General features: G+C 37.0%; 1 protein-coding gene across 1 annotated transcript in view; it reads left to right on the top strand.

Annotated features, from left to right (window-relative positions):
- The window catches only part of LOC127618341 (low-density lipoprotein receptor-related protein 1-like), a 204,399-nt gene that overhangs the window by 124,022 nt on the left and 67,216 nt on the right, over window positions 1-13,161 (top strand). The window contains exons 18-24 of the mRNA XM_052090702.1: window positions 46-162; window positions 1,810-1,890; window positions 1,980-2,147; window positions 4,934-5,116; window positions 5,483-5,680; window positions 7,049-7,294; window positions 9,342-9,539. Of these exons, the coding sequence (XP_051946662.1) occupies window positions 46-162; window positions 1,810-1,890; window positions 1,980-2,147; window positions 4,934-5,116; window positions 5,483-5,680; window positions 7,049-7,294; window positions 9,342-9,539 (1,191 nt within the window). The remainder of the gene's footprint in view (window positions 1-45; window positions 163-1,809; window positions 1,891-1,979; window positions 2,148-4,933; window positions 5,117-5,482; window positions 5,681-7,048; window positions 7,295-9,341; window positions 9,540-13,161) is intronic.

Raw genomic sequence — 13,161 nt, forward strand, 5'->3', positions numbered from 1 at the left:
TAATTTAAAATTGTTTATATTTGTTTTATTGTCTCTCTCTCCCAGCACGCACGTGTCCTCCAAACCAGTACCCATGTGCCAGCGGCCGCTGTATCCCTGTCTCGTGGACGTGTGACCTGGATGATGATTGTGGAGACCGCTCCGATGAACCAGCATCTTGTGGTATTTATATTTAGCCTCTTTTACTTTTTTCATTCATTAAATAAACAAGGTTGACTTTTATGTCATTCTACGCAGTTGATGTGAAATACTTAACATGTCCTACTCCATCTAAAACTACATTGCCAGGCCAAAAAAAAGTTTCATACTCTAATATTTAATTGGACCGCCTTTAGCATTGATTACGGTGTGCATTCGTCAAGGCATTATTTTGTCAACCTTATGCAACATCACAACATTTATTTCCATCCAGAGTTGCATACATTTTTGGCCGAGATCTTGTATTGGTGACAGGACAGTCAAACCACTCCGTAAAGTCTTCAGCAAATCCCAAGGACTTTAAATGGGGTTAAGGTCAGGACTCATGTGGTGGCCAAATCATGTGTTAAAATGATTCCTCATGCTCCCTGAACCACTCTTTCACAATTTGAGCACGATGAATCTTTGCAAATTGAAGTCATTTATTTGTATTTTTTTTTTCAATTAGCCTCACTAACAAGTGGCTTTCTTGTGGCCACACAGCTGTTTAGACCCAATCCTGCAAGTTCTCGTCGCATTGTGCGAGTGGAAATGCTCTTTCATTCAGTTTTAAACATATATGTGAGTTCTAATGTCAATTTTGTTTTTTATGATGTGATTTCACCAAGCGTTTTAGTGATCTCCACATTTCTTCCACGAAGCTGACGGTTCTCCACTATCCTTCCAGGTTTTAATAATGCGTTCTGTGCTTGATGCTGGCCAGTAATTTGCCCCTTCTGAAACACTGTAACATCTTTTCCACAACCACAGGATACATCTTCTGACATGGTTGTTAAGAAATGAGAAGCTACACACTGTATCATTTAGGGTTAAAGTAATTGTTGCCAGCTGAACCATATTAATCACTGCAATAATGATCCAATCATAAGCTCTTAAGTATCTGCTTACTTAAATCCAAACTGTGACTTTTTTTTTTTTTGGCCAAGCAGTGTATTTTAAACAGCATTTTGCTGATTCTTTCAGTATTAATGTGCATGCTGTTTTTTTATCAATTGAGAGACAACAAAGAATATTTGTACTTTGTAAAATGTATTTGTCACACCACAGTACCATTTCAAAACAAATTAGCATAGGCTAAAGGTGATTAGAAATAGTAAAAAAATAAATAATAATAATTAAAATAAATGTACGGTATAGTTACCCCCAAAATTTAAATTCTCTCATAATTTACTCCCTCTCCATATCATCCCAGATGTGTATGACTCTTTTTCTCTGTAGAACACCAAAAAATATTTTTAGACAAATATCTCAGCTCTGTAGGTCCATTGAATGTTAGTTTTATGGATTAATTTTATGCTGCATTTATGTGCTTTTTGGTCACCATTCAATTGCATTATATTGGCCTACAGAGCTATGCAGAGATATTCTTCTTAAAATCTTAATTTGTGTTCAGCAGAAGAAAGAAAGTCATACACATCTGGGATGGCATATGGGTGAGTAAATTATGAGAGAATTTTCATTTTTGGTTGAACTATTCTTTAAAAAGATATGGAGCTGTGATATACACTTTCCCCAATACATTCAAATACATTTTAAGCTAAAATCTTGATCTTGATTTTTGTATATGTTTTAGCCAAAATCTTTATCTCTATAAAATTATTTTCTCTCCAGCATATCCCACCTGTTTCCCACTTACTCAGTTCACCTGTGCCAATGGGCGCTGCATCAATGTCAACTGGCGCTGTGACAATGGTGAGTTTCTAATACCATCTTTAAATTAGCACATGCACAGGGGCTCAATACTGTCCAAGAACCTCAGCACCATGTCTTTGTGTCTTCAGATAATGACTGTGGGGATAACAGTGATGAGGCCGGCTGCAGTCACTCGTGCTCCAGCGTGCAGTTTAAATGCAACAGTGGTCGCTGTATTCCAGAGTACTGGACATGCGATGGAGACAATGATTGTGGAGATTATAGCGATGAAACTCATGCCAATTGCACCAACCAGGGTGAGTTTAAGCATATATGTTTTTGAATACAGAAAAGGAGAATGTAATCTGAAGCAACCCTAGTGAGTCCAGAAATTACTTTGACTTCAGAAATTACTTTGACAGCAGAGGGGTGTGTCTTAATTTAGCCAGATTTTTGGCTATTTGCATTAAAGTGATAGTTCACCCAAAATGAAAATTCTCTCATCATTTACTCTTGCCATCCCAGATGTGCATGACTTTTAGAGGAATATTTCAGCTCTGTTGATCCTTACAATGCAAGTGAATGGTGACTAGACCTTTTGAAGCTCCAAAAATCACATAAAGGCCACATAAATGTAATCCATAAGTCTCCATTAGTTTAATCTATGTCTTCAGATGCGATATGATAACTGATGGTGAGAAACAGATAAATATTTAAGTCCTTTTTTATTATAAATCTCCACTTTCATTTTTTAAAGGCCTAAGTATACTTCGGGTGTGCGTGTTGCGGATCTTTCTGTGCACAGTATGTGTGACTCAAATTGCATTGGAAGCATTTTCGCAAGTGGACCCCACTGGTTAACTGGTGTGGGCTTTTTGAAGTGCCTCTAGATATTGAGTAAATCCACAGTGAGTAATGCAATGATCTCTTCATTGACTGGAGTGAATCACGATTTCACAAGCCAGGCTGTCATCCTTTTATTTTTGAGGTCTGTGGTGAAACACATAAACCACAAGAGCTTGAATACCGGTAATGTGTGAGAGGAGGTCAGGTAGTAAGAGTCCCTGAGGAGAGCAGTGTGTTAATGAGCTGCCGTCTACAGGGATTACACAAGTACAGATGTGCCGGGATGCTTGATGCATGAGCCGTACGAGTATCCACACACACACACATGCATTTTTGCATATCTTTCTGTCTCTCTTTTCCTCTCCAGATGTCTGCTCCATGAGGCTTCTTTCTCATAGCTGGTAATTGGTCAGTGGTTGGCCAGGCCTTGAATGGAACAGGAAAAGCGGGTTGTGTTCTGGTTTCTGGCTCTGTGCTCAGTCCTCTGCCACTCTAAACCCCTTGGCATGCTGGTGCGTAATAGACTCTCAGACTCAAAGCAGCAGAACTAAGCCAGAGTACTGGGCCTTATGGGACCCTAGCAGGGTGTCTAAGGGTTGGTGGGTGTGTTGTGTGTGTGTGTTATGGTATCTTGAAGTGCAAGGGGCCATTCACACAGTGTGTTCTTGCGTTCAAAACCTAGGCACGGTGCATCGGAATAGAACACAGGTGTCTCACGACATGTTAAACGTCCTTTAATTTGACATGACATCTTAAAAACGTGGCGCTCATGCCGCGAGACACTGAATATAACCATTAACACAGTCAAAGACGTCAATCTACCCGCACGTTTGCCTAGAGACCAACAATTAGAAAATGAAGGTCCTTAAGAGAGAGCATTGTCTACATGAATTGTATGAGAGATGTTACATTGTGTCATGCTAGCTGTGATGAAAATATTGCTGTGTGTGCCAGTTAAAATTAATTTAAGAGATGGTGTTTTCTGATGTTGTTTGCTGTTTTGTACTTTTTCTTGTATGATAAATGATAATAGCATGTTAGTTCATGTGGTATTGAGATTGGAATTGAAAACTTTGAAATTTTCACTGGTTTCAGTATTGAAAACTGAAATGCTGGTATAAAGTCTTATCATTAGTTTGGAAAGCGTTTATGTATGCATGTGTGTGAGACAGTGAATTCATGTAGCTCTGGCATCATTAGGCATCTGATGTCATCAGGGTCGTTTCACTCCAGCAGATCCTCTGTTCAAGGACACACACTTCCCTTTGTTTACACACGTGGTCTGGTTTCTCCCCTCCCTCTTTGCCAATCTCTGCCAGACTCTAACCTTTGCCATGAGGAATAGCCTTTATGTCAATCCCTAATGCCTCATATAAATTGCTGTAATATAATTGCCATTGTAATTACGGTTTGTTTGGTGTTTTATTTAGAAAGTAAAAAAATACTGATGGAAATACGTATTAAATTCTTGCAGTCAGATTACAGTTATTGACTTCAAAATATTTCAGTTATATTACTTGGGTTACACGTGTTTCTAAAATAATATTATTTACATGAAATACTTTTAAAACATTAATTACATTTATGTTATGTGCATTTGTTTGTGTTTCTTTGACAGCTGAAGGTCATGCAACCATTAGCAAGTCTTGCATTTTACTAACTTTTACCTAACCCTAACCCCTAACCTAATCCTTGCCTAATCCTAACCCTAGGGTGTGATTATGAAGGAAATACAGACAATATTTTAAGTTTGTATAACAGAAGCACTAACTTTTCTTTAAAAATATTAGTAGGGATGTAAATTAGGTGAAATAATTAGTATTGTTATGACAATTTTCATGAAGTACATTTAACATTTATGCATTTGGCAGATGCTTTTATCCAAAGCAAGTTACAGTGCACTTATTACAGGGACAACCCCCTCGGAGAAACCTGGAATTAAGTGCCTTGCTCAAGAACACAATGGTGGCTGTGGGGATCGAACCAGCGACCTTCTGCTTACCAGTTCTGTGCTTTATTTGTTAATATTGGTTTACTACAACTAACTAACAATGAATAAACTAGTATTAACAATTAACATTAACAAAGATAAATAAATGCTCTAAAAAAATATTGCTCATTGTTGGTTCATGATACCCAATGAGTTATGTTAAAAAATAAACTCCTGTTTTATAGTGTAAACAGTTTTTTGTAACTTGACCAACAATGTTCATAACTGTGTAATAATTGCACATTCTCCCTTTGTCTTTCTCTATAGCTACGAGGCCTCCCGGCGGTTGCCATATGGACGAGTTCCAGTGCCGAATGGACAGCTTGTGCATTCCCATGAGGTGGCGATGCGACGGAGACACAGATTGCATGGACCTTAGCGACGAGAAGAACTGCGAAGGAGTCACGCATATGTGCGACCCTGCTGTTAAGTTCGCCTGCAGGGACTCTGGTTAGTACACAGTCTTTAAAATGTTCTCAACTGAGAACAGTCAAGTTGTAACTGAGATGGTCAAGTTGTAAAATCAGGACAGCACTTTTTAATAAACTCTTAATGATGTAAGTGATTTTGACAGTAGAATAAATCAGCTTTTCTGGGGTGTCTGGTAACTTTTCATATGATGTCATGCATAAATTGAAGCCCCCTCAGGATGCAGGAATCAAAATGTCTTCACATATTAACTGATGTCATAACATGCCCATCAAGATCTCACTGTTGAGTCGTCACATGGTCTTATTTTTGTTTTGCACACGCATACATCCAAAAGATTGGACACGCTTGAATTTTGGAATGATTTTTTGTCTCGTGTGTTTTCAGCACGGTGTATCAGTAAGGCCTGGGTGTGTGATGGGGACAGCGATTGCGAAGATAACTCTGATGAAGATAACTGTGAGGCTCTTGTATGCAAGCTCTCCCACCACGTTTGTGCCAGCAATGACTCCATCTGTTTGTCTGCTGAGAAACTTTGTGACGGCAAGGACGACTGCCCTGATGGCTCAGACGAGAAGCTCTGCAGTAAGGCCCAAACACAAATACACATGAATTAAAGGAATAGTTCACCTAAAAATTAACATTCTGCAATTATTTACTCACCTTTATGTTGTTCCAAACCTGATTTCTGTTATGTTTTCCATTGTGCACAAAAGGAGATCCTTTTTTTAATTATTTATTTATTTATTTATTTTATTATTTATAAATAAGTAGCATAAAACTAGTTAATGAAACTTATGCATTACATTCCAAGTCTTCTGAAGTCATATGTTAGCTTTGAGTAAATTTCAAGATTATTTGTAAAAATGTACTTAAATTCAAGATTTGAAATAAATTCTGAATTATTATAGATTATCTGTGAATAATTACTTACATTACAGACTGTTGTTGTATTTCTTTGTTTTTGTTCCACAGAAAAAATTAAGTAAATAATGATTGAATTTTCATTTTTGGGTGCACTATTCCTTTAATTCTTTCAAAGTTAATGCAAAACAATCCAAATCTACTTGTGTGCTCCATTAAAGGAATAGTTCACCCAAAAATGAAAATTCTCTTATTATTCACTTACACTAATGCCATCCCAGATGTGTATGACATTCTTCAGCTGAACACAAATTAAGATTTTTAGAAGAAGATAGAGCACTGTCAGGTCTTTATAATGCAAGGACACAGGTGCCAGCACTTTGACGGTCCAAAAGTCATATTTAGGCAGCATAAAAGTAATCCACATGACTCCAGTCAATCAATGAATGTCTTCTGAATTGAATCGATAGTTTTATGTAAGAAACAAGTCGATAATTAAAATGTTTTAACTTTACATTTTAAGCCTCTGAATTCTCGCAAGAACTCGTCGACCACTTACTTTACAGCTACATAATGTGTCAGCTGCTGGCAGGAAGCATGTTTTAAAAGTTAATAACATTTTATTTATTTAGCATGATTTATTTATTTTTACACAAACATATTGATTTGCTTCAGAAGACATTCATTGATTAACTGGAGTTGCATGGGTTACTTTTTTGCTGCCTAATTTTGACTTTTGGACTGTCAAAGTGCTGGCACCCATGTACATCCATTATAAGGACCTGACAGAGCTCTATCTTTTTCTAAAAATCTTCATTTGTGCTCTGCAGAAGAAAGACAGTCATACACATCTGGGATGGAATCAGGGTAAGTGAATAATGAGAGAATGTTCATTAGTCATATGTTAAAGGAACTATTCCTTTAACATATGAGAGGAATGTCAGGCATGAATTAAAATGGAATAATACTCTTCAACTTATTGTTTATTTCTTTGACAAACTTACAGCGAGTCACTCTCAAACACCCTTTTTCATTATTTTCCACTGACACCCCTTCTCTCCCCCTCTTTCTCTCCTCCACCCCTCCTAGACCTTTGCTCTGTAGATAATGGAGGCTGCAGTCATAACTGTACCATTGCTCCCGGTGAAGGCATCCTGTGTTCCTGCCCAGCTGGCATGGAGCTGGGCACCGACAACAAGACCTGCCAAATTCAGAGCTCCTGCGCCAAGCATCTCAAGTGCAGTCAGCGCTGTGTGCAGGAGAAGGCCACTGTTAAGTGTGCTTGCTATGAGGGCTGGGCACTGGGACCAGACAGCGAGAGTTGCAAGAGCACTGGTGAGCAACAGGGAGAGATAAGGTGTTATCATATAGTTATGATATTAGATTTTTTTCTTTTTTTTTTTTTTTGGCCTCTTATGTCTTTGGGGTGAGATTTACACAAGAACATGGTGGCAGTATGAACTTAACCCTTTAAGCTCTGAAGGAGTTTTTAAAGATTTCTTGTTTCAGTGGCATACCCAAAATGTAAGGTTTATAACTCGACCAAAAAACAGAGGTTCAGTTGTTTGGTATAATTTTAATAAAGCCTCATTCTAAATTAAGCCTCAAAGTGCTGAAAATGCACAAAAAAACTTTATTTTTCTGATTTTATATTATGTATGTCAGGGTGTAAATAAGGTTGCTCCAAACACTGCTTTTGTTTGGTTCCTAAACATGTGACAACAAATCAAAAGTTATAGCATTACAAAATGATTAATCCTAGTGTCCAAAAATGTCTCCACAAACAAATAAAACATAATAAATGTACATAAGAACTAATTACACATGCAAACACAACAATGACTTTGCATAGCATGCATACATAAATACATGATTTTTGTAATGAGATTTCATAGAATGGGTTTCATTCTGTGCCATTTGAGTCATCATTAAATCTGTATCATGTACTTGGCGCAATCTCCTGGTGCCCATATGTAAATAGAGTGATTGATCACATGACTCTCTGCCCAAAGATGGAGGATTAACACAACTTGTTGGAGCAATTTGAACATTCTATGGTTTAGCATTCTATGACGCTGCAGCATTTCCAACGACATTATCTGATCCAAGAAAGCTAGCCAGAGAGCAAGATGTCTGATAGCCAGATGCTGTATGCACATTGTGCTTTGTGTGGGTTATCTATTGATCTATGCATCCAATTACTTTGTGTGTTGGGTTGTTTTAAAGATAATCACTTCTTGTAAGTAATGTTATGTGACATTTTATGTTCTGTTTATTGTTCGTAAATTTCTAAGCAAAAACGTGGCATATGAGCAACACCTGTTTGCGTAAAACATGTGAAAAAGACATATACTTAGCTGTTACTCGCTATATTTTTGTCTGTGAGTAAAACAAATAGGCTGGCTGTATTTAACTCTTTGAGACCTTTCCAACAACATATGACACATGGCTATTTGATCATTTTGATGTTTTTACCGATTACAATAATATGTACAGTGCAAAATTAAAAAACAAAAAAGGAACACTTATTAATTTGTCTTCAAATTTCAAAGCCACTTGTTCAGTTTTGGTCATAATGCCTACATGCATTTTAAAGTATAGCTTCTGCGCTTTAAAAGGATACCTATTTTGTGTTGGTCAAGACTAGTTATTAACATTTTGATAATTATTTACAGGCCCATCCAAGCATCAAGTGTTAATTGGCATTATTAAGTAAGCAGTTATTTAGAAAACACTTTTAACCAAAGTGACTTAAATTACACTTTAGGTCTGTGTTGTTACAATTACACTGTATATCAATCTATTGTGAATTTGCTTCTCATGATATTGCATTAATTACATATTTGTTATATATTTATATGCACATTCTTATCCAATTATTGAATAGTTACATTTTGTCATACTGTTATAATGCAATGTGTATTGCATTGTTATGTAGTTGCTGATATTCAACCTTCCACGTATATCCAACCAGTACACATATTTTAAGAACAATTCTCCAGGATCACCCCCTTTTTGGATTTAAACCTACAACCTTTTTGTCATCAACTTTTAACCACTGTGCCAGCAACCCCAGTACTGTATGTTGAGATTAATCTTTTGAATTTGAAAGAGCACAGTTAATTAGCAGAATGTAGTTGCATCTATATTAAAAGAGTGTACTTGCTTACAAAATTGGGTTACTTCAAAGGCTTTAGTGTTATTAGAAAACTGTAAATGTTGGATCACAGTTAGTTATCCACTTTACAACTTTAAAACAATTTGTACAAACAAAAATGACCTAAAAAAATCACACACAAGTGTAAGTGTAAAAAGACTGGTCTTTGGTAATGGAGTTGCACTGTTGTGTGGTTACCTGATGTTCCATGTTCATGCTGTTTAGATCCATTCAAACCCTTCATCATCTTCTCTAATCGGCATGAGATCCGTCGGATTGATTTGTACAAGGGGGAATTCAGTGTGCTGGTGCCCGGCCTGCGTAACACCATTGCCCTGGATTTCCACCTCAACCAGAGCTCCCTCTACTGGACTGATGTGGTCGAGGACAAGATCTATCGTGGGAAGCTGTCTGAAAATGGAGGTGAGTAAATGTCTTGGACATGTCTTACAGGGGTGACTGTTGTTAGTGATATGGTTAGTATTGTAAAAATGTGTTAAATACATATTAGTCTATAGACATCAAATGAATAACATCATTTGTAGCATGCTGTCAATCTTCCTCAGTTTTTAAATAAGTTTGTTTACAATGCTCTTGAAACAGAAGCCTATGAATTGGGCAATTGCACCGGAAGGATAAAAACAAAAGTGTGAACCTTGTGTTATTGTTAAACTACCTACTATATGTTTAGTGGATGAACTTATCACACTTTCTAATGCTAACAAGTATAATTTTAAGGATTGTGGCTTTAAGTGTGACTTGCAAAACAGTTTGATAATTTAATTTTAAAATGTTTATACACATTTACAGTTGCCCCCATAGACTTGGGAAAGATATATATATTGTTTGGTTGAGTAAATCTATTAGTTAGGTTAATAATGGCTTTGGGAAAAAGAGGACATCAAAAGTGTTTTCTTGTTTTAAAGACAGAGTTCTGAGTTGACTTTGATGTCTTGCTGCGTTTTACCACATTGTCCTGTTCAGCATACCAAAACTGAAATCATTACAAGCATGTTTGGTCCATAAAACCACAGCATGGCTGTACTCTATACACAATGTGTGTGTTTGAGTGAGTGAATGAGTGAGTGAGTGTGTGTGTGATTGTCAAACAGGAATTTGGAAGCCTCTGTCTCCACCCATTTGTCTCACTTCTAGTTTGCGTGACTATGGGCAAAGTAAAAAGTAAAGGGTTAGAAGCACCATGTTGCTTCTAAACACACACATACACGTCATACCGCCCTCTCTCTCTGAACAGCTCTCTCTAGAGAAATTATTCAGTGTCCAAGTTTCAGATCCCTGCTGCTGCCTCTTAGACAGAGTAAAAATATGACCAGCAAGGCTGCCAGCACTGAAACAAAGTAACAAAGTGTTGTTTCTCAACCCCCACTGGAGAGGCCACTCTGTCTTCAGCCCAACAAAGATCTTGCCCTTTAATTACCGCTGTGTAGAAGCCTACTCTTCCACACTCACTGAGTCTCTCTAAGATCAGAGAAAGGGTTGCTAAGATTGGGAATGGTCTATTCTCTTCAACATAGCTGTAACTCAGAGTGGTGGATATTTATTGCTGCATTGATTTATATGACTTTCAGGCTGGAAACAATCAAATGATTTATTAGTTGATATACAGTGGGGTCCAAAAGTCTGACTCCACAATATGCTTCTACTATGCATTTTTCAAATTTAAACAATAATTTTGGGATTTTGGTTAAATGACAGCATGCACTCGAGCTGGCATGGACTCCACATGTATTATGCAGAACCTGATGATCCATGTAATCCAAGTATGATTTGAGAATATTCCAAAGAGCATATTGTGTGCTTTAACGGAAGCAGAGAAATCTGACCTTTTGTACAAAAGATTAAACTTGGTCAATGTCAAAAATGTACTTGCATTTGATTAGTGACCTAGAAATAGTCTGGAATCTTAAATATTTCTTATTCATTTGATGTCATAACGTTTTTAAATCTTAAAATGTTTAATTCAATTCCAGTTTTATCCTCCTGAGACCTGAGCTTGACTGCATTTTCCATTTCCCTTATTGATTTATAACTAGTAGCACTAGAGGTCGACCGATTAATTGGCCGATTTTTTGCATTTTTTACATAATCGGCATCGGCCAATATCCAAGCATATCAAGCCGATTATTAGGCAGGCGCATCTGTGGGCAGCCTAGTGTTGTTGTGGAACACGTGTTCGACGCACGCTGCCCCTAGAGTCATTTTCCAGCAGAGTGAGCAGACCTCATCCAGTGCCTAAGGAAGGAGCTAAGTTCCTTGGAGAAAACAGTAAGGGTTAAATTTGTATAACTTCTTTAGATTTAATTAAAAACTTTTGATATGTTACTGCCAACTTCGAGAAAAAAACGTGACATGACATTCGGCTACTTTGGATATTGATAGCGTAGTTGAAGTTGCATTATCACTGCAGAAGGGTTGCTATCATGTCACAATAAGTAAGCAAGAATTTTGCAATTACAGAGAGTGAATCTGAGACTATTATTTGTTCTGTTTGTGTGTCTTATATTTGAGAGGGTTGTCACTCAATGCAGAGAAATAAGTAATAAAAAAAGATACCAACGCACTATAGGCTAGTGAAGGACTGGCTTTGGTAAGCTTGGACGTTACCGGTTCTGCTGTCGGTACTGGAGAAATTAAGAAAATACATTTATTATTGCTATAAAGAGAAAGTTATTTTATCTCGCCAGCCATTTCTATGTATAATAATATGAAACCATTTGTCTGTGATGCAATTTAGCTATTCGCAGTCAGAGAGAGAGAGAGAGCGAGAGATCTCGTGCACAGCGAGCACAACATGAGCCCTGATTCATGAGTGACGACAGAGGACAGAACTAAACATTCAAACGTAGCCTGGTTTAGATCTGTGATATTAGTCTGATTTTATTTTAGATTTCACCTTCCAAAGATTATAAAAATAATATTTATACATAAGCCGCATTCTGTCCATCACAACTTCCTTCCCTTCACAGCGGTGCACTGACATTTCTCCCTAAAACTCAAACTTAACGTCAGAATCAGCACGTTCGGTGATTGTTGTAAAATGCTACTGTTGCTAAATTGCGGGACGCGTTTAATAATAAAAAGAGCACAAGAGATACCTTTCCCAAGGCGGCACGCGCTCCGATACAGACCACAACGAGACAAGCAAAGTATAGGCTACTTTGGGTTTCATGTGCGTCTAAACGATCAAATATACACAAAAATATGTCAAAACGACCGGCTTGGAGATTCACTTAAACACAGTTTATGTCTTAAATGGACGTAGTTATGGAAATAGTTGGGAGAAAATATGCTGCATCAGGAGCCTATTAGATCTGAACTCGTTCTTAAAGGGGAAGCAGTCTATTAAACGTGTGACGATTGAGCCATTACTGCGATTCAAACAACCAAAGGCAAAGAGAAAATCACTTACAGCTCTTGAATGAATAACTTCTGCATTAATAAGCATTAATCTATCTATGATAAACTATGCAGTGTTATTTTACAATTGATAACTTTATTAATTTCTTTTTAGACCACACCTGAACAGTAACGTTTATATTTGTGTAATATATATATAAATAAAACAAAAAGAACCGTTAAGAACACAGTTAAAGTACCGGATCGATAAGCAGTATCGGTAAGATAGTAATACCATTAAAACCTTAACGATACCCATCCCTAGTTATGCCTGTGCTTCTCTTGGATGCTCTGAATATTGGATTACGTGTCTGGATTGCCGCTTAATTAAAGCTGCATTTGGATCTCAACCTTCGTGTCTCGGAGCAGTTTGTAACACCTGCTTTGTTTATTTAATATATTTGTTATACATTATTTATACAATATGTTTTTACATTATACATTTTTAATTTTAGTGTACAAGTGCAGATTGGTCAAGTGTTAAATAAATGTATTTGTTGAGAAATGTTGTCTATCTTAAGTAATTATTTGTGTTACATTTTATCTTTCAAATAAAAGGTTCAAATAAGACGTTAAAAACAAGCACATATCGGCCAAAATAAATCGGCAGCATTAAAAGGGCCATCGG

This window comes from Xyrauchen texanus, chromosome 25 (assembly GCF_025860055.1).
Source record: "Xyrauchen texanus isolate HMW12.3.18 chromosome 25, RBS_HiC_50CHRs, whole genome shotgun sequence".
NCBI lineage: Eukaryota > Metazoa > Chordata > Actinopteri > Cypriniformes > Catostomidae > Xyrauchen > Xyrauchen texanus.